Source organism: Sceloporus undulatus, chromosome 1 (assembly GCF_019175285.1).
Source record: "Sceloporus undulatus isolate JIND9_A2432 ecotype Alabama chromosome 1, SceUnd_v1.1, whole genome shotgun sequence".
Classification (NCBI taxonomy): domain Eukaryota; kingdom Metazoa; phylum Chordata; class Lepidosauria; order Squamata; family Phrynosomatidae; genus Sceloporus; species Sceloporus undulatus.
Genome location: NC_056522.1, coordinates 109,665,222 through 109,686,341, shown reverse-complemented (window position 1 = coordinate 109,686,341; position 21,120 = coordinate 109,665,222). Strand labels below are relative to the sequence as shown.

Sequence of the window (21,120 nt, the reverse complement as noted above, 5' to 3'; positions counted from 1 at the left end):
TTCAAATTAAAAACATGTGAAGAATTGTTAGAAGAAGGAAATGATATGTTCTAGTTCCCATATAGGCAACTGAAAGAAAGATTCAAAATAGATATAAAGTTTCCAGGTCTATTAAAGGAAGAAACAGAGTTAGATGTAATCATCAAAAAGAGAAAGAAAGGGGTTATCTCAGATATCTATAAGATGTGTCTAGAGTTAAATTTAGAATCAGAATCTATCAAAACATGTATGTTACAATGGGCCAAAACTATAGGGCATAATTTACAGTTGCAACAATGGGAAAGGGCATGGGGCAAAGACCTGAACTTTACACAATGTATGGATATTAAGGAAAATTATATCAAAATGGTACATAGGTGGTACCTTACACCAAATAGAGTGTCAAAGATGTATGGAAACAAAAAGGACAAATGCTGGAAATGCAAAGAGCATGTTGGGACATTCTATCATATGTGGTGGACCTGTGCTGAAGTAAAAAAAATACTAGAAAGAAGTCCATTAGACAATACCAAAAATATATAAACAAGAATACCCTATAGACCCAGAGTTATATCTATGAAATATGGTGGAAAATAAAAATGCTAGAAAAAATTTAAAACCACTACTATACATGGTAACAACAGCATGAATAATGATAGCAAAGTATTGGAGAAATACAGATATGCCAAAAATTGATGAATGGTTAGAAAAATCATTAGAAGTAATAGAAATGGACTACATAACTCTGCAACTGCAAGATGATAAGATTCAAGATGAAAATATTTGGGAACCTCTACTCAAGCTTTGTGAACAAAGATGGTGTAAATAAAATAGAAGTTGGATTTGGTTGAGTAATAAATGTCATGTAGTTTATATTGGGTAATGCATTATGGGAAAAGAGAAAAAGATAATTGGAGTTGTGTGGCTAGTAAGCAAAAGCATGAAGAAAATGCACAGTCTTTTACCATAAACATAAGACTATTTTATTTAAGATGAGAAATAAAGAAGTATCGGAATAAGTGTATAAAGGAAGATATAATATGACATTATGTATATAGCATTGTATTTTATCTGTAAATACCAAATAAAGATTATTAGTAGTAAAAGGTTTTTCAAAATGTTAATGCTGCAAGGGCCCTCACCTTTTGCTCTGAAAGGTGTAGTCTTACAAGGAAAATGAGGGTTACTAGGAGGGAAATACTAGAAAGGATGTTAATTATCTTCCCCCCACAGCTTTTTGTTTTGCCTTTAGAATCACTGGGCTTTTGTTATTAGGGAAAGCAGGGTTGAATCCAGTGACACCTGATCAGAACTTTGCTCAGCAAAAAGTAATTTTGTGGGTCCAACTGAAACATTAAAATTCATAGTTATTTTTTATTAAAAAGTGATATATAAAATGCAAGGATTTTTACCAGTGCTTTCAATTTAAACACAAATTTGGTAGACATCCAGATCATGGGTATCCCCACAGAAAGATGCACTCAGAATGCATGTGTCAGTGGAAAGTGATATAAATGTGTGGCAATATCTGCCAATTCCCAGCACTGTCACTCAGTCATTTCCTCAACTCTTCTGAATGGTCTTCAGTCCTATGAAGCAGCTTTTTAAAGACCTCCAAAGAAGGAGACTCCACCACACTCTGAGGGAGTGTGTTCCACTAATTCTAAAATATGGTCAACTTGTGTTCAAATTGTGAAAAGGTTATATTTTTGATAGGATTTAAAAGCCAGTAATATGTTCAGTATATAAATAATGTAACAATTATCCTTGTCATCTTAAACTGATGGACTCTAATCTTGAGTGAATATTACCATCCTGAGAATTAAATTGATTTGTTAGTTTAAATATTTTGAGAACCAAAGACAAATGGTATACAACTATGATTCAATGTTATCTGACTCCATTTGTCAAAAAAGTACTGTAACATGCAGATTGCTGTAGACATAACAAATATCAATTTTCAATGGCTCTACAAACCTATATTGCTGCTCATCTGGGACACAGAAAGATGGTGAGCTGCAACTGACATGGTGGATCATACATTTAGCAGACCAAATGTAGCAAAACTCAGTAAGAAAAAATACTAAAGTAACATTCTAAAATAAATATAACAGACTCTTATTGGATTGTTTTTGGTGGGGTTTCTGGGCTAAGTGGCCAGGTTCTAGAAGAATTTATTCTAGAAGAGGAATAAACTCTTCTAAAACATGGCCACATGGCCTGAAAAACACACAAAAAACTATGGATGTCCGGCCATGAAAGCCTTCAACTTCTTATTGGATTTCTCTTCAAATTTGTCAAAGACAAATCTGTATTAACAGTCTGATCTTGAATGAGGCAGATCAATTTCTTACCACCAATGTACTTAGCATAAGCATGGAAAGGCTTAATACTAGTTATGGCAGCATAAATACAAGTTTTCCATACAGTTCTTTGTATTAAATTCATCTTTCAAATGAAATAGTGTGTGCACCATTTACTCTTGTTTTTGAGAAATGTATTACCAAGGCACTTAGAAAGGACAAAGTAGAACTAGTATAATACACATTGGTACCATCTTTTAGATTAATCTTAATCTAGAAGATTTAAAGAAGGATAATGAATAATTGTGGTGGGTGCTAAACCATATATCCACGTTATTCAGGTAGTATTGTAAGCAAATAGAGTTTTAATGCCTTGCAGCAGGATGACAGGGCTTGTTGTGCTTAGGAATGGATGTAGTGATGGCTCGGCCATAATTTTTTCAGACTTCAAAAGATATTTGGTTCTTTTAATGAAAAGGTTATTATCTGTGATAGCTAATATATGCTACCAGTTTTATAAAATAAGCCATCATATGATTGTTGCTGCAATTAGTAGAGCCAAATAAAGTCATGTGGATTAGCTATTTGCTAGAAATGATTCACATAACCCTATATGAATATGTAACACACTAGGTCATATGAGAAGGTTGCCCCATTCACCCAAAGTGCTGATCAGTCTCTGGCTGGGCTAAGCTGACTGAAATCTTGCACTCAACTTTGTTGTTTGATTGTGGGCTGCTACCTCTTTTTACCCTGCCAGATGCACACCGAAATTTTCCAAGCAGTATTTTTTTTTCAAGGATGCGGAAATCTTTCCGGTTAATTTGTCTATGTAATATATACTGTATACTGTAATATACTGTATTAAGCTTTCAATTTTATTTTTGTAATGACATAAAACATTGCCGTTTTAACGGGACTTGTACCAGTTTTTATAGGCACTCTCTGCTATTAACAGCTTTCAGAAGATTTCACCTCAAAAGGTATATTAAAAAATTCAAATGAAAGAAGAAGAAGAAATAGGAACATAAAGAGAGAAACATAAGGCAGATCTATTTGGATTTGTGATACGACACTCATATGGCTGCTTTCTTCTAGACTAAATGTTCACAACGTGCTTAGGAATGATGGGTATTTTTAAAATTAAAAACTAAACTAGATCCTCAGGTCAGTGCTGCTGTTTTTACCAAAGGCAAACTGCTGCATTTGGAAGGAATAATACATTACAATGAAATTCATCTCAGTGGCCTACATTCAATGGTTAGTTCTGACTAGACCCAGTGATTTAATAAGCACTTGATTCAGTGGCTCTACTTTAGTTTGAACTAACAATTCATTTTAGATTAGTAAGGGAACTTCTGATTCATATTCCCTTGACACTTGGAAAGAACCAAATGATATGGGAGTAAAAAAAATTATCGCTGTACCTGATAATCCGAAGGCATGACAGGCCCACCTGAATTTGCGCCTGAAGGCCCAATGCGTGGCTTCTTATTTGGAGGTACCTGGTTGAGATTGGAGTCCTGGCTATGCTGGAGACCTGCCCCAGTGCCACCACCTCCCGCTCCACCACCCCCTGCAGTTCCATTTGTCTGGGTACTGTTTTGTTGTTGTTGTTGCTGCTGCTGTTGCTGCTGAGGTGCTGCTTGCTGTTGAGGTGCTGTTTGTTGTTGATGTTGGTTCTGCTGCTGCTGTTGATTCTAGAAGATTTAAAGGGGGAGACAGAAAAAGGCAGAGTTTGGAAGTCCATTTTCCCCTCATAAGAATCCCTAGAAATGTATATAAGATTGTTCTGGCTATAAATGCTGTTTATAAAGAGTGAATGTAGCATGCTTGTTAGAGGAGCCAGACTAAGATTGGGAAGGCCAGATTAAATCCTTACTCACTCATGAAGCTTCTTGGGTGAGCTTGGGTCAGTCACTCAGCTCAGCCTAACTTACATTAGGGCTCTTATAGGTAGGGAGAACTTGGAAGAAACGTAGGATATAAATGTAAGCATTTGTCAAGTGACCTCTGCCTCAGAAGGTGGCGTGTGAAGATGTCAACCAGTTCTTTGTGCATTGCTCGACTGCACATGCCAGAGAATTAAAGTGGCAGTTTCAATTATGAGTGGCAGCAAATACAGCAAATTCAGAAATATGAAAACATATAATGGAAATTCAAAGCCATTTCCTAACTATTCAGGCACGAGGTTTTCACAATTGCAAAAGAAGGCCACTTGATTCATTGTGGGCTTGTTTGTTTGTTTTTTTTACAATTTGAAAAACAGAAAGGAAGTATAATACAGGAAATTTTCGAAATGACTTGAGCAGCTAAAATACTAGCTAGCATTATAAGAACTCAGTCCTGATTATAAAGTCAGAGTTCCATATAAATCTGGAACTTCTGTTGAAACTTACACCAAAATGCAAACACACACACACACACACACACACACAGAGTGATAAGCCTGTGGATCAGGCGATTCCAGAGTTCATACTGCTTTGAAATATTCAGGAGTATTTCAGGATAGGCTTACATAAGTCTACTTGCATGCTAGCTTTAGAGTCATGTCATTTTATAGGTAGAATAAGTTATGGGGTATTTGCTCAGGAAATCAAACTGAACCTTAATCTAAACTCAGTTCCAGTTCAGAAAAATGTGTTGTTGTTTTTTCAATATTCAAAACCAAGGAAGTCTCCTTCTCTTCAAAAGAGACATTATGGCCTGTTACAGACTGCCAAAATAAAGCTGCTTCAGGTCACTTTGGAGGTATGCTGTTTAAATGATGCATGCATCCTAAGAATCCGGAAGCTGCACCAAAGCTGCACTCCAGTGCTTAGGAATGGAGTGTGGCTTTGGCGCGACCTCTGGACTCTTAGGACCCATGCATCATTTAAATAGCATGCCTCCAAAGAGACCCGAAGCAGCTTTATTTTGGCAGTCTGTAACAGGCCAATATTTCTTATGATCTCGCCAGAATTTACATAGGATTTTTGTGAGTTCTACCAGTAGAAACCAGAAAATGAATCTGAAGCCTTTTGTGTATGAATAATGTGCTTCATTCTTGAGGTACGGTACTTCCCAAAGTCTTCCAAGTTAGACCATAGGATATATTGGAAGTTCTAGAGCTGTGTTTCAAAATGACTAGTGTGTCTAGTTTTTCAATAAGAAATATCTAGGTAGTTCAGATTTTAATTTGGAGCTCACAGTGTGAAAATACCATGCAGAGATTAGGTACCTGATCAAAGCCAAGTTGTACAAAATGAATTAGCCTTTACTTAGATTATTTTATTCATTCATTTACCTCATCTCAGTGGAAATGCAACTAAAAAAAACATTGCTTTGCCAGATTAGACAAAAATCTATCAAGTGAAATATTGCTTTTCCAGACAAAGCCAATTCCTTGGAAGTTTAAAAGCAGAACAAAGATATGATGGTCTTCCCTTATTTGCTCCCAGCATCTGGCATTCAGAGACATCCTGTCACTAAATAGGAAGGTTCCAGTTAACTCTCCTGACTGATGCTCTTTGACAAAGCTTTCCTCCATAAATATGTGTAACTTTTTTTTTAAAAAAGCCATCTAAGCTAATAGATGTCATCACATCCTGTAGAAGGTTAACTGCACTGCACAAATACATTTTGAACCTACAGTTAAACAACTTTTTTCATTATCCTTGAGTTCTAGAAATCTAGGAGGAAGAAAAAATATCTGAATCTGCTTTTCCCAACGACATTTTATAAACTTTGGTTAGATGTATTCTCTTGAATCTCTTTCTAAAGTACTTTCTCCCAAAAACCTTTGAGCATTTTAGTTACCTTATTCACCCCTTTCAGCCCTATGATGTCGTGATATTCTATTGTGGTCAACCAGAATTGTTCACAAACTTTCAAATCTGGCCATATTTACATTATAGTTGCTGATTTTCACTGCCAAAAGAAATGAATTGAAATAGTGTTTTCTGCTGTTATTAAGCAAGTCGAAGTGGAAATTATATCTGCGAATTAAAATCCATCCTGTCTGTTCAGTGATCAAAAATGGCTGACAGTTCTGGAGGTTATGTTATTTATAGCATGTTGTTGAGATTCTTTTGTTCTATATTTTTCTTCAATTAAATATTTATATTTGAATTAATTTTACAGAAAAAGTTTTTAAACTATATAAAGCATATCTGAACCAGTTCAACACAGTCCAGCAATGGTCAATAGTACTCTTCTAAGTACCTTTTCAGAACTATAATTCACTCTGAAGATACATTTCCAGAATTCTCAAGGAGCAGGCTTGTTCCTCTGCCAGTTTTGGTCCTATGATTAGTGTGTGTGTGTGTGTGTACATCCCTACTCAAATCCTACCAAAGTTACTTTTTCTTAGTATGCTGCCTGTTTACAAGGAAAAATGCTGCAGCTCAATTGTAGAGCACATGCTTTCTGTGCAAAAAGTCCCCTATTCAGTCCCAGGCATTGAGAAAGACTCCTGTCTCAATTCCTGGGCAAAGATTATTATAGGTCAAGGCCTTCCTCTTCGGCACCATCCGGCTGTTAGTGAATCACAGCCAACACCATCCATATCTATCCAATATCAAATTACTGAGAGGAGCCAGTACAAGTTACTATGAAGAGCAGGAATGAAAGCATCTTTAGAATGGCAATAAATAGACAATGGCACAGAGAATGAAGCCTGGCTGTCCAAAGAGTGAAACAGTGCTATTGGAAGGAGCTGTGAAAAGGAAAATGGGACACAAAGAAGTCTAAACACATTGTGGCATGTGTGTGTGTGTCAGCATAGCAACAGGATCTTATCAAACCAGCTGACTTTTCAACTCTTCCTGTATCTTGTAACACCTGATCACAAGAAGCACTACTTGTCATATGTTTAACAATAAAATTAAGTAAGGATTAAAATACCCTTTTAAATAGTTGGATTTGGTGTCAACATTCCTTTTTCTATGTTCCTGAGTGCAACAAAAAGGTTTCATTGTAAACTAAATACCAGCAATACAAAGCAAAAAGGATTTCCACCACTAATGATGCAAACTCTGTTACCAATGCCAAGAGCTTCAATTAAAGCCACGCTTGCACTTTTATTGCAAAAGATGACATGACATTCTGGAATGACACTGTTCAATGAAACAAACCAGCCAGGACTATGGTATGCAACTGTGTATTTGCTTTATGGCCACATAAATGTGCTGCCACCATAGATCATAGTGAAAAGTAGCTGATTGAAATATAGCCAGATGAACTAAAGGAAAATTTTTCTTCAGGCACTTTTTGTTAGTACCTGAAAAGACTATTTCAGAAAAAGACATTTATAACAAGATTTAGGCTTCAGCTAAGGTCTGAGAGTTGAAAAATGGATCTTAAATGGTTTAGGAGTGTGTGCGTATTTATATGTGTGGGGGAAGGGGAGAGGGAATGTGCTAATTAAACAAATTAGTTTTGAAGGATTTTTTTAAAAAAAACACTTCTATGTGGAGAGCACATTCCATATTCATCTCACTGAATACCATTGCCTTAAACTGCCGTAAAGACCATTTTACAGCAGAGCAGGCACAGACCAAACCAGTGACACAGAGAAAATGAGGAAAACATGAACAGACCAAGGTCTCTTTTACATATCCTTCCAGGTATTCTCTTCCTTTCTGCTGTCCTTAGCCACATCTCCAAGATCTATATCAGCTGCAATATACCACCTGTCCTCTCTGAAAAGATGCTTCCATGTTCATCTTTACCTCCAGCATGTATGCTTTCTTTCTCTCTCTCTCTCTCTCCCCCTGTATTCCTCCATATAATTAATACTTGCTCCAATCTTAGTTTTAAACACCTTTGATTCCTGGCTGAATGTTGTTATGCTTTTTTTACTTTTTTCTTCTTGTGTATCAAGATCCCTGATACTGCCATTCACACATTACCTGTATATTTAACATTGCAGGTAAGATGGGGAAAGTGCTTAAAAATCAATTGTCCCCTCTTCACACAAATGCCAGAGGTCATTTGCTGAACTATTGATAAGCCTTGGCCTGACTTGCAACTGCTGAAGAAACAAATTACTTTTCTGCATTTTCTTTCCTTAACAGCTCACACATGCAAGAAAGTGATTGTATTCTCAGATTCAGATTTATTTCCCCTTTTCTTAAAAATACTTCTTTCAGTGTCAGAACTGGATCCTTACCTCCCCATACTTCTGTCATTCTCATCATATACTGTGTTATTTCATTACAAAGATTTTCTTTGGCCTTACAGCAATGTTACCAACAATGATCTTTGAGATTAGGCATGATCTCAAAGAACATTGTTACCACATGACTCCACTTTATATATCACCAAATCAAATAGATTTTCAAGGCACCCTGAATTTAAAAATACCTACTCCATATCTTATTCCTGATATTGCCACTCCTTGTCTGTCCCTAACAAAGTACCAATACTGAAAGAAATTCTAGGCCAAATAAAAGTGAAAGGTTGGGTGTCAACATATTGAAAATACTGAACTGAAATTAATGCTGACATTCCAGAGGATCTTATCTAGTGACCCATAAATACACTGAAAAAGAGTGAGGGAAAGACAAGACAGAATACTGATAGATTCTACAAGGAAGGAAGAAAAAGAGTAAAGAAGAGTAAAGTGACCCCCCCCCCCAATTATCATCCTCTATTTCTGGTTTAGGGGTGATTAGGATCATTGCTCTAATTCAGCTCATTTAAAAATTACTCATGGGGCCCCAATGAAACTAATAAGAATAAGAATTCAACTGCCTTGAAAATACACAAATTAAACAAGAGCAGATAAAAAGATCAAATCAATACATAGACAGTTGGGCTATAAACACATATTCATTTCTGACTCTCCTCTAAGGGAAGAGGTTTCTGCAACTGAGGGATCCTTGTCAAGAATACTGAGAATCGACATTCCAAAACATAAAACAGAGCTATAAAAAAGTGCTCAGTACTTTAAAACCCATATCCCGAGGTCCTCTCTCTATATGTGAAGAAGCTAAAAAAGAAGACTCACGTATTTCCAAAAACAAGTCAAATTCCATTGCTACAAAGAATATAGGGCATAAAAAGCTAGAGGGACATTTCTCATCAACTGCAGGCTCTTTTAAGACATCATCAGTTAACTGATGATTACAGCTTAAGGCTTTTTTTCTTTCTTCCTCCAGCCACGTGTTATTAACAGTGTCTAAATATACTGAAGAGTACTGTATACAAAGTAGCCGAATTGCTTATAAATGGTCATGCATGAAAATTATATACTTTTCAATAGTGTCCCATGACCTTGTGTTGGGATGACTTTGACCAGGAACATCTGTTTATTCAGTGCAAGCCCCTATGTTCTGTCAGCTTTCTTTCTTCGGAATCATGATTTCTTTTAAATTAATAAAGTGGTATTTGAACTATACCTTGTCCCCTTTTTCTTCAGGTTCATCCTCATTGAGAAATTCTCGTTTTGGGTAAGGAATCTGGCAGCCTGCAAAAACACTAGAATAGAAAAAAATAAAAATAAAAATAAATTATATCAGTATGCATTAACTAGTAATGTTGTATTAATTTTAAACTATGATAATCACCACATTCTTTTTATTTTTTGCTATAACACTAAACTATGGTTTAGCATTATATAAATTAGTCTTGGACTTATGAGTTCTTCCCCTCCAGCATGACTATAAAGAGATTTGCTTCTATTTTTAATTAACTATGGATACTCATAAAGTCTGAAGTGGTTAATTTTTATGATTTTCCACAGGCCAAAAGTCCTGCTATATATTATTATCCTGAGTTTTCTTCCCTCTAAGCCATAGTTAAGATTAATCGGTTTGGTAACATTTGGCAATAATGTCTGATGAACCCAATCCCTGACATTATCCCTGTAAATTTTCTTACTTTATTTAGAATTTGTTCTACTGAAGACCAGTATCAAACTGACTGCCTTCTAAAAATGCAAGTAAATTGTTAGGTTTCATACTTTTGTTTTGCAGAGTAGTTTTTCAGATCGATCGACAGGGAAATACTTTTACATATTTAAATGGTCATGTAGGGATGGATCTATCTATGTCACTCTGTTTACGGAACAGCTTTGATCAGTAAAAGTGAGAGGGGATGATTCCTACTATAGCCCTAGAATCCAGATAGTACAGTTGCCCCTCCGTTTTCGTGGACTTGAAGTCCATGGTATCAATTATTCGTGGAGGGGCGAGCCCCATAGGCAAAAATGATATGTGCACCTATGGCGCATGCAGCTATTCAAGCCAATGGGGCTTGAATATATATGAGTTTCTGTTTTTGCAGGGGAGTCCGGAATGGATCCCACGCAAAAACGGAGGGGCGACTGGACTCTCAAAATCTACTCCAGACAATTGAGGAACCATCAAGTTCTGATTTCCATGCAGCTTTGTTAGGTACAGTGGGAGGGAAACAAAGCACCAGTGGGAGTCCATTAGTACAAATAAACCACAGAGACCAAAATTTATAATCTGGTGGAAGGGCACCTTTAAAGAACAGGAAAGACACATACTCTGATGTAGGCAGTGGGTCCTCCTGGAAGTAAGCATCCTGCAAAGCTTGCTCTGAGGTAATTCTTTTTGTAGGATCCATAGTGAGAAGTTTTTGAAGCTAAGTAGTAAAATATTAGTGGAATTAAGCTTATATAATATCTGGAACTTTTAGACATAAATGCCAAATGAAACCGAATATTAAATTTGAGCACATTCAGTTTTCTACACAGGATTTCATACACAGAAAAGAGAAAACAGTTTGTAATAATTATCATGACAGAAATATACCAAGGGAACACAACACAGTAAAACATGAGCCAACCACTTCTATTATTCCTTATTTAAATTTAAAAAGGTATCTTAGGAAGAAATATAATTCTCTCTTGGGTCTATCATCATATGGCATCCATCTAAGCTCATGTTTGCTTAAACACAGTGCCCAGCCTAATGTTTCCTGGAATCTCACAAGGAGATGATGACAGCAACAACAATAACAACGGCTTCCAATAATCTCCACCTTGCTTGCAAATAGGATTCAATACAACAATTAGCCATGTTACATTTGAGTTCTCTACAAACTCTTGGGTGTACGCCACCTGGTGACCTGTTAATTATTAATCAGTCCCAGAATGTTAGGGTTAATTGACAATTCTTTTATCAGCCTCAGTGAAATTATTAATGCTACTGAAAACACAAAAATAGTACAGAACAGCAAATGACTGCATTACACTTTTAAATCTTTGCATGTTCAGCCTTGTTTTTTACCAGAATAATGTGAGTCTAGTATGCTAAACATGCCTAGGAGTATGCTCGATCTAACACCTCTTAGTAAACATATACAGGGCAGAGCTGTTGATGCAACATTATAAAACACTCAAAAAAGTACTATGATACTGGTCATATTGTAACAGCACTATGAGACACAAGCAAACAAAATCATAACTTACCAAAAGGAATACTTTGCTGTCAGGCTTGACTTTGTGTTTTTCCATATATTTTATGAGGCTGCTATTGGCATATCTGGAAAATCATATTAAAAGAAAACATGTTTCAAAACAATACTATCACAAATATAGATGCAATATATAGAATAATTTTCTTTGCAAGTAACCCTTTGTAATGTTTTATTACTGGTGTATATGCCTGCATGGTAGAGGGTGAAACTTATTGGGGGACATGTGACTGCCAATCATCTTTACTTAAAATAACATGAAATTGATCCTGAAATATATTACACTGTGATTATATATATATATATATATATATATATATATATATATATATATCTCAATGTGTTAACATATGGTTACTTATGTTAAGTGGAAAATTATTAAGATTAATTATGACTTAAATTATTAAACAGATTCAGGTAGATAAAAGCAGTCCTTCACATACCCTAGACCAGGATGAGAAAGGTGTGGAGCTCATCAGACCCAGACAGCATGGCCAGGGATCAGGGATTATGAGAAGTGTAATCCAACAACATCTGAGAGACACAGGTTACTCATAATTTAAACTGAACCCTGAAATAGTGCTTTTAAAACTGGCACAATATGCTCACAGCAGATTGTCTGTATTAACAGCCTGGCTGCCATATTCTGAAGAGGACCAGCAAGGTACAATGGTTTGAGCACTAGTTTACAACTCTGAAGAACAAGGTTCAAATCCCCACTCAGCCATAGAAACCCACTGGGTGACCTTTCACAAGTCACACTTTCTCAGCCTCAGAGAGAGACAAAGGCAACCCCCCTAAACAAATCTTGCCAAAAAACCTACATGACAGGTTCACCAGCTGAAAACGACTTGAAGGCACACAATAACATCATATTCTAAACCAGATGAATCATCCAGAGATTTTTCAAGGGCAGCAAAAAATACAATACATTACAGCAATCAAACCTGAACATGAGAGGTCTTTGTATTTTAAAATCTGAGGAAGAAATGAGACAATGGCTACATTCAAACATAAGGCCAAGCCATGGTTTAGCACTAAAAAGACTTCCTGCAGTGAACCTCAGACATGTACATTCTCCCTTCTTCTGCATGTGAAGAGAAGACATCTGAAAGTGACAGATGCAAGTTGCAATGGACTCCTTTCTTTTTTCATATCTTAATCCTGATTTTGGAACTGTCTTTGTACAATCAACATCCAAGCAAAACAGAAAAGAGCTGTTTGTTACACATCACAATCAAAATCTTCACATTTCCATCCTTAGGTGAGGAAAGAGGGAAATGAGGAAGAAAGTGCATACCCAAAATTTGCCATGGTAGTTTCTCGTACCATTAATCCTGAATGAAGCCACCAAAAAGCTGATCCCAGTGACTATGTTTTTGAAATATAATTACCATTACTTCTAGATATAAATTACTTACGTTGTTCTCCTAAAGTCTTTTTGAAGTGTAGGATATTCTGGCATCTTCCTAATGTCTTCCCAGTCTTTATCTTTGTAGAAAAAAAGTGATCGGCAAGTTTTAAAAATATGGGAAGAGATATTGTATATAAAATATAATACCTGCTTTCAGTCTTACATGCATGTAAGTAACTAATTGAGAAAATCTAAATCAAGGATTTTGCAGAAAGATAAATAATGTACCATATATACTCAACTATAAGTTGAGAAATTTATGCCCCAAAATTGACCCTAAAATTTTGTGTAACTTATATAAGGGTCAATACATCAGTAGTGCTTACAAAGGTCCTAAAGCAAGCAAGCCTGATGCCCCAAACTCCACTGAACACCAATTCCTTCCCCCTCCAGTCCGTTTGCAAGCCTTTGCTTCCTAATGGAAAAATTCCCCATTTAAATCCACTTGCTTCTTTCTCTGCTCTGTTTTGCAAGACTTGGCTTCCTATGGAAAAACCTCCCCATTTAAATCCACTTGCTTCTTTCTCTGCTCTCTTTTGCAAGTCTTTGCTTCCTATGGGGGGAAAAAACCTCTCCATTTAAAACCACTTGCTTTTGTCTCCAGTCCATTTTCCAAGACCTTGCTTCCTATGGAAACAACTCTCCATTTAAATCCACTTTCTTCCTTTCTCAATCGGATGTTAAACTTCTCCTCCAGCACCTGGGAATCGATTGGGAGAGGTCCAGAGAAGGAGAAGGAGGGATGAAGTGGTATTTCTCGCTTTCCATCCTTTCTTATAGCCCCCAAAGTTTTACCCTCGACTTATCTATGAGTCATATCAAAATCCAGGATTTTGACCCTGAAACCTTCCCTCAACTTATGTATGAGGTCGACTTGTACACAAGTATATATGGTATCTTCTCTAGTGGCATTAGATTACCTGCAGGAAATCCCATTACACTGAATATGCGATCAAGTTGATCATGATGAAAAGGATTGCTTGTTTTAATGTCTTCTTGACGACAGTGAAAGATTGGTTCTGAAGTCAATAATTCAGCAAATATACAGCCAATGGCCCATATATCTAGGAAAGATGATAAGAGAAAATTTAAATGTCTTCATTTTTTCACCAGTAAAATCATTTAATGTTCATCATAAAACGATACATTAAAATACAGAGAATATTTTTAAAATGGGATAGTGTTGTTATACTAGAAAAACAAAGTGGCTTATAAATTTTACTTGAAGGCACTATTTTGCAGTTAGATGTTTTATCAAATTGATTAAAAGTAGAACATCCCCAAACACTGTTGACAGTACATTAAATACAATAAAGTAAAACTCAGAGAGAGAAAAATAAAACCCTTTATTACCTGATATCTCTTGCTGAGAAGGAAAATAAAACATTCACAGAAACAATGGAGAAAAGCACAAAAAATGCTCTGTTCAACATTACTGGCAGGACCTACACAGCCAAATACTATTTTTGAGTCTTTCAGTAAATACATATTTACACATATAGTCATTTTAATAGCGTGAGATTCGGTTACATTACACTTTAACTAGAAACAATTTACTGTTGATTTACATGACTTACATGTAGTAGCACTCTTCAGGACAAAAGTTACTTCTCAGTCAGGTTATAAAGATGTTTAACAAAGAAACTGAAACTGAAGGAATATTTCCTATTTTTGGACTTCCTAAATCAAAATTAGTCTTCCAGTTCAACAAGACAAGGATTATTATTATTATTATTATTATTTTAAAAAAGGAGGTGTTACTGTAAAAATGAATTTAAGGCTCACATACTGAAGGACATAATCCAATTTGAACAAAATAAACAAACATAACTATGTATATCTACAGTAGTAGTACATGAGGTATCTCCCTCTGAAAAAGGAGAAAGGAGCAGGAATTCTATTTAAAATGTTGTAGTGTCATCATAAGTAGAAAACAACTTGAAGGCACATAACAGCAACAACTACAGTATAACAATGTTGTTGTGTGCCTTCAAGTCATTTCTGATTTATGGTGACCTTAAGACTAGGTTCTACTATAGGATTTTCTTAGCAAGATTTGTTCAGAAGGAGTTTGCCACTGAGACTGAGAGAATGTGACTCGTCAGCCAGTGGGTTTTCATGGGCAAGTGGTGATTCAAACCCTGATGTTGCAGGGGCCTAGGTCCAAAACACACTGCAGAAATAATCCAGTTTGAAATTGTTTTAACTGCCCTGTCTCAATGCTAGGGAATTCTGGGAACTGTAGTTTTTGAGACATTTAGCCTCCTCTGCCAGAGAGCTCTGGTGGCACATAAACTAAAGTTCCCAGGATTCCCTAGCACTGAGCCAGAGCAGTTAAAGTGATCTTGAATTTGATTATTTCTGCAGTGTTTTGGACCCAAATCATTACAAACAAACTACTTTCTGATAACTTCAGGCAGCCTATCAAACTTCTTCACAGAGTTATGATTGCCAGCAGCAGATCACACTCACAATGACTTCCTAAAATAGGCTGTTAGGGAAAAGGGGGAGAAACCGGGAAGGATGCATATGATGGTAAAGTCAAAAAGGAATTACTTGGACCCAAAGGGTTTCTGAATCATGACAGTCACATGCAGAAGCCACACTTTATATTATATAAGAACAGGGCCTTTAGGTTAGTGGGTTGTGACAGGAAGTGAAAGGAAGGAGGGCAGGAGGGAGAAGATCAAACAACATATGTCTGCCATGTGACCTAGACAGTAACCTGAAAGGGCAGCAGAAGTACAGAATAGGAGGCCACTGTCACTGTCTAGTCCAGGAATTTTCCTCATTATTCCACTGCAACTATCATTTATACCGATACTGCATTAGAACATGGAGAGAACATTTAGCTCTCATTCCCCATGGCAGTTTGTAGTCCCTACCTTACATGAAACTGTTTCATCCCACTTTTAAAGCTGACTCGTACTGCAATTCTAATCAGACTTTTCAGTGAACAAGCCTTGTGGAACAAAGGGGTTCTTTTCTGAGTAAACAGGGAAAGGAATGAACAGTTTGTCAGTGGCTAGCATTTTAGTGTTGTATCATTAAGCATTTTCATTTTTCCCTCCTCAACCTAAGGTATTTTCAGTTTCACTGGAATCTAGTATTCAAGAGAGGGAGACATTTTCTCTCTGTCCTCTTAACCTCACCATAATTCAATGGACCCTGCCATTTTAAACTCCACAGAAACCTCAAGAGTATAGCAACATTATTTATTTATTTATTTATTTATTTAATGTATCCCACCTTTCTGCTTGCAAAGAGCATCACTGTGTGGTCCTAGAGAGCAAATGAGGAAGAGGGCAGCTGCCAGTCAGCAGGTGCCCAAAGGAGCTACAGCAAGCAAACCTAGGTGTTCAGCCTTCTTTTTATTCTCCCTCTCATAAATTTCAAACCAAATGTTCTTATACACAAGCTTTAAATTCAGCCTTAATTTTAAACAAAATCCTCTAAATTAAACATTCCAGCTACTCATAACTCAGAGCCATTACTAGTATAGACTTAGAAACAGGTTTGTTTGTTTAAGCTTAACAATTACGCTTAACAAAGAACTCTATGGGCATACATTGCCTAGGATCAGCCGTAGTTGCCATGTCAATTTGAGAGATACTCCATGGCAGTTCTCAACCAACACTTTCAGCTCTTTGGCATTTTCAGAGCACTTATTAACTGTTTTGAAGCATTTCTAACATCATGAGCATGGATACAAACACACAATATAGGAACAAAGATCTGTTTTTGAAACAGGTACTGAAATTGATTCTCATTTGAAGCACAGGCATACCTCTCTTAACAAAACCTCTAGCAAAAAGCTCCTTTTTATAAAGTCTTTTTATACCCAACCAGACTCCCCTTTTCCTTTTATTCTGGCTCTTGCTGGATGTTTTCTTGGCAGCACTGGCATTGGGAGAAACATAGGCTTTTCAGTATTGGGTTGCAGCAATGTGTCTGCAGTAAACAATGCAATATAGTTTAATCTGGGGAAAATTGAAATTATGCTGTAGCTCTGTATGTCTTCCTGCAACAGGCAAGGTAAACAGCAGCTGCCTCCAGAATAACTTACTGAGCATGCTTGAAAAGCAAAACATAGAGGATATGTTTGCCTATTAAAATGCCCCCAGCATGTTAAAAAGCGGAGATCTAGAAGTTCCACACCAAAAATGAAATCATAGGGAAAGAGAAAAATTATTCCTGAATGCATTTTGGAAGAAGCTTTCAACTGGTCTCACGAAGATTCAAAATAAGTTTACTTATGCAAAGTTCATCTGACCTGACATGATTGCTTCATTTCACACACACATGTTAATAGTTTTGGATAAAAAGTTTACTGAAACATGTTAAAACTTTTTTAGGGGGCGGGGCGGTTGTAAGATCCTATACCTATTCTTTCCATGTTGTTTCTGCCTCTGGTACCAAATTTTCTGTTGAAGAAGTATTGCCCAGGAACACATCTACTTTATTAACTGAGGTATACCTGTATTCTGGAATCTCTCACATGCCCAGATAATTTCAAAGGAGCATTATTCCCTAAGAGGCATTATCAAGTGTACAATACTCTGCAACACTGAAATACTCATATTTATAAAATAACATAAAACTGGATTACTGGTCACTCTTGCCTGTATCATGGCTTTATATTTATATGACTAAGAATTAATCAGTTCAGAGTTAAGCACTGTCAAGTTCTATTTACACTGTATGTACACAAGTGCAAGATCCCTCTATTGGCTGTATATAAATAACCATAATGATTCTGTATGTCTGTTATACAATTCTCCACAATGAATATGGATGGGACCTTTTCACTAAAAGGAACATTATATAAAACAAGGAAAACTACAACTACAGTTGGCCCTCCATATTGGCAGGGGTTTTGTTCCTACACACACACACACACACACACACACACACACACTTCAAGTCTATTTAAATCTATAGACAGTGACGTGTGAGTATCTGCATCAGCATGGCTGCATGCATGCACAGCCATTGACCTAAATGGAGTGGGGCTAGCTATGGACACTCCAAACCACAGATAGCTAGTCTGTTGTTATGGAGAGCTGACCGCATTTCATTTATTATTAAGTTAAACATGGTACAGTCAGAGAGGCAAATTATGTACAAAATTTCTGAAAGGTTATTAACAATGCAATGAGGACAGAATTGTGACCCTTCCCTTTCAATCTTAATTGGTCAAGTAAACAAGCCTTGTGAATCTAAAAAGCCACCAGCAGTGTGATTGACATGCATATGGCTGTTGCATATGGGGCAGAAGTTGTGGCTGTGTCCTTGGTACAATGAGTTCCTAACTTTTAGGGTACATAGTCCCCCACGCCAAGACCACAAAAGCTAACTGCTGAGAAATACTCAGAAAGGTAAGTAGATAAGACTATTAGAAATGTGACAGAGGCATCCTACTTGTAGGATGCTGTGTCCCCAGCTTTTACAGATAGAAAATCTTGGAAAAGGAACACCATTATGAAGGCACTACCACTAGAAGGGAACCATTACCTTGGTAGTGAATTGGCCATCAACAAAACGAGACAGTAAGAGATTCAGCAATGAGTGATTAATCACTGTAAATACAGAAATATGAAATTATGACAGGACTGCTGACTACATGGGCATCTGACTGCTGAGAAGGCTGAGAGTATCACAAGTCATCTAGATAAGCTGGCAGAGTGTGCAGGAAAGACATCAACACTCATATTCCACATCAGCACCAGTGGGGACAAGAAACACAATTATGTTTCCTAGAATCAGAATTTAGAATGCTAAATAGGATCTAGAAATTCAGGACTTCCAAGGTCACATTGCCAGAAATGCTACCCATTCTATATAAAAGAAGAACTAATAGGCAGAGCTGAGAAGTCTCAAAGTTGGAGGGCAGACAGCAATGTTAGGAAACAAGGTTTATGGAATGATTTGGGACTTGTATAAAATAAGATGAACTGAATGTAACAGATAGATAAATAAATAAATAAATGCTGGCACTGAATTTCAACATGGTCACACAACAGCATTTAAATCCTTGGAGAATAGTGTCTAATTTTTTTTTTAAAATTATCCATTGGTAGTAAGCATCCAGAAATCCTAGGCAATCCAAACAAGGGAGAAGTTGACAATCACAATTGGCAAATGGATACACACATACACCTACCCAAGTAGAACTTATATTCTAGATAAAATTAAAATAAAATTTTAAAATAAATGAAGATATTCATTCCTCTATCTACTCATCCATCCATCCAGCTAATGCTAGAAACCTTTGAGCAAGAAGTTTGCATGAAATAATTATTGGGGCACTTTCACACTACACAGTTATAGCACTATGACTCTACTTTAGCTGCAATGATTACACCTTATAGAATTCTGTGGCTTCAGTCTGGTGAGGCACTAGACCTCTCTGGCTGACAATTCTAAATATCCCTCCCTCAACTGCAAATTCCAGGATTCCACAGGAATTGTGCTAGACAGGCTTCCCCCGTTTTTTGATGGTCTGCTTTTCAACAATCTGCTCTTTCAACCCTTTTCAGAAGCATTGGTTCTTTGGAAGTCTTTAAACAGTGTTTTGATGACTATCTATCATAAGTCCTTTAGTTTTGAGTCTTCTTCAATGGCAAGGGGTACTTAAGCCCTTGTGACCCCATTTATCTTTGATTCCATGAAAAACTATCCAGAGCTCTATATCAGGTTGATGGAGCTTTGATGGGACTGCTGCTGTGATGGGGAAGCAGTGTAAAGCCAAAGCATCCCAGCAAACCCTGTCCAGCTTGAGGCATGCAGACACCGGCTCACTCAGTTTGGGACAGCAGAAGGAGGGAGCCAAGACTGCTCTGCTTCCCAGTTGCAGTGGCTCTTCACATATAGGAGTTATATGTGGTGCAAGATCTGAGAGAGAATGTCTAAATGGTAAGATAGTACATTATTTATGCTGTTTATAGTGGACAAAATGCATTTGCAAGCTAATAAAAGCTTGGATTCCACATTTCAATGATTTGCACTTTTTGACAGTGCTCTAAGTCTCTAACTTGTTGAATAAGTGGGGTGCTCTAGTAATTGTGCAGTTTGAAAAGGAACATGGCATAGCAGAAAAAAAATCAATAGAATATAAATGAGTAAAAATTATAGAGGAAGAAAGACAGGACTTCAATGATGCCCAATAAACTAGAAAACTTAGCAGAAGCAGAAATCTATGGTGGGAAGATCAAGTCCAAAAAGCAATATATTGTAGTATATATTATTATTACATGACTAAAATGCTCAGGGTGACCTTGGGATGGAGAGAGACATTAACAATATTTTCAAAAGAGAAAATATAGTAGTTGACAATCTAATTTACTCTCAGAACTGAGGAATGCATGTATGTGTGTGTATTCACAGTGCTGGTTATGACCTATGAAGCCCTATATGGCTCAGGTCCAGGCTATTTGGTAGACCGTATCTCCCTGTATGAAGTGGCCTGGACTCTCAGATCCTCTGGAAAGGCCCTTCTCTGTGTCCCACCATCATCACAAGCACAGTTGGGGGGCATGGCATTGGAGAGGGCCTTCTCAGTGGCTGCTCCTAGACTGTGGAACTCGCTTCCCAGGGAGACTAGAATGGCTCCCTTTTTGTTGGCCTTCTGCCAGCAGGCTAAGAACTACCTGTTTAGACAGGCTTTTAAAATGGAATGTTTGTAAAGGACCAGCTTGGGATGTTGTTTCATTTTAAAGTGTTTTAAACCATTTTCTCTTTTAAATGTATATTATTATTTTAATAGTTATCTATATTAATATTGTAATAATTTAATTATTTTAATGTACCTCTTTTCTATGTTTTTCATTATATTATTCTATAAATAAATACTGTTGAACTCTGAGTCCCAGTTCTAGGAAAAGAATGGGATACAAATAAATATAATTAATAATATAATAATGTATACTTGGACCACAAAAAAGACAATGTCTCTAGATACAGGTATCCAAAATGACTGTGCCTTGGAACAAATGATCA

At 36.7% G+C, this 21,120-nt stretch overlaps 1 protein-coding gene across 4 annotated transcripts in view; it reads right to left on the bottom strand.

The window, feature by feature from the left end:
• CDK19 (cyclin dependent kinase 19) overlaps positions 1-21,120 on the bottom strand; it is a 132,832-nt gene that overhangs the window by 6,241 nt on the left and 105,471 nt on the right. For all 4 annotated transcript variants that reach the window (XM_042446696.1, XM_042446694.1, XM_042446695.1 and 1 more), the window contains 6 exons: positions 14,043-14,186; positions 13,130-13,199; positions 11,704-11,776; positions 10,777-10,874; positions 9,665-9,743; positions 3,710-3,982 (listed from right to left, as the gene is read on the bottom strand). In XM_042446696.1, the coding sequence (XP_042302630.1) occupies positions 3,710-3,982; positions 9,665-9,743; positions 10,777-10,874; positions 11,704-11,776; positions 13,130-13,199; positions 14,043-14,186 (737 nt within the window). The remainder of the gene's footprint in view (positions 1-3,709; positions 3,983-9,664; positions 9,744-10,776; positions 10,875-11,703; positions 11,777-13,129; positions 13,200-14,042; positions 14,187-21,120) is intronic.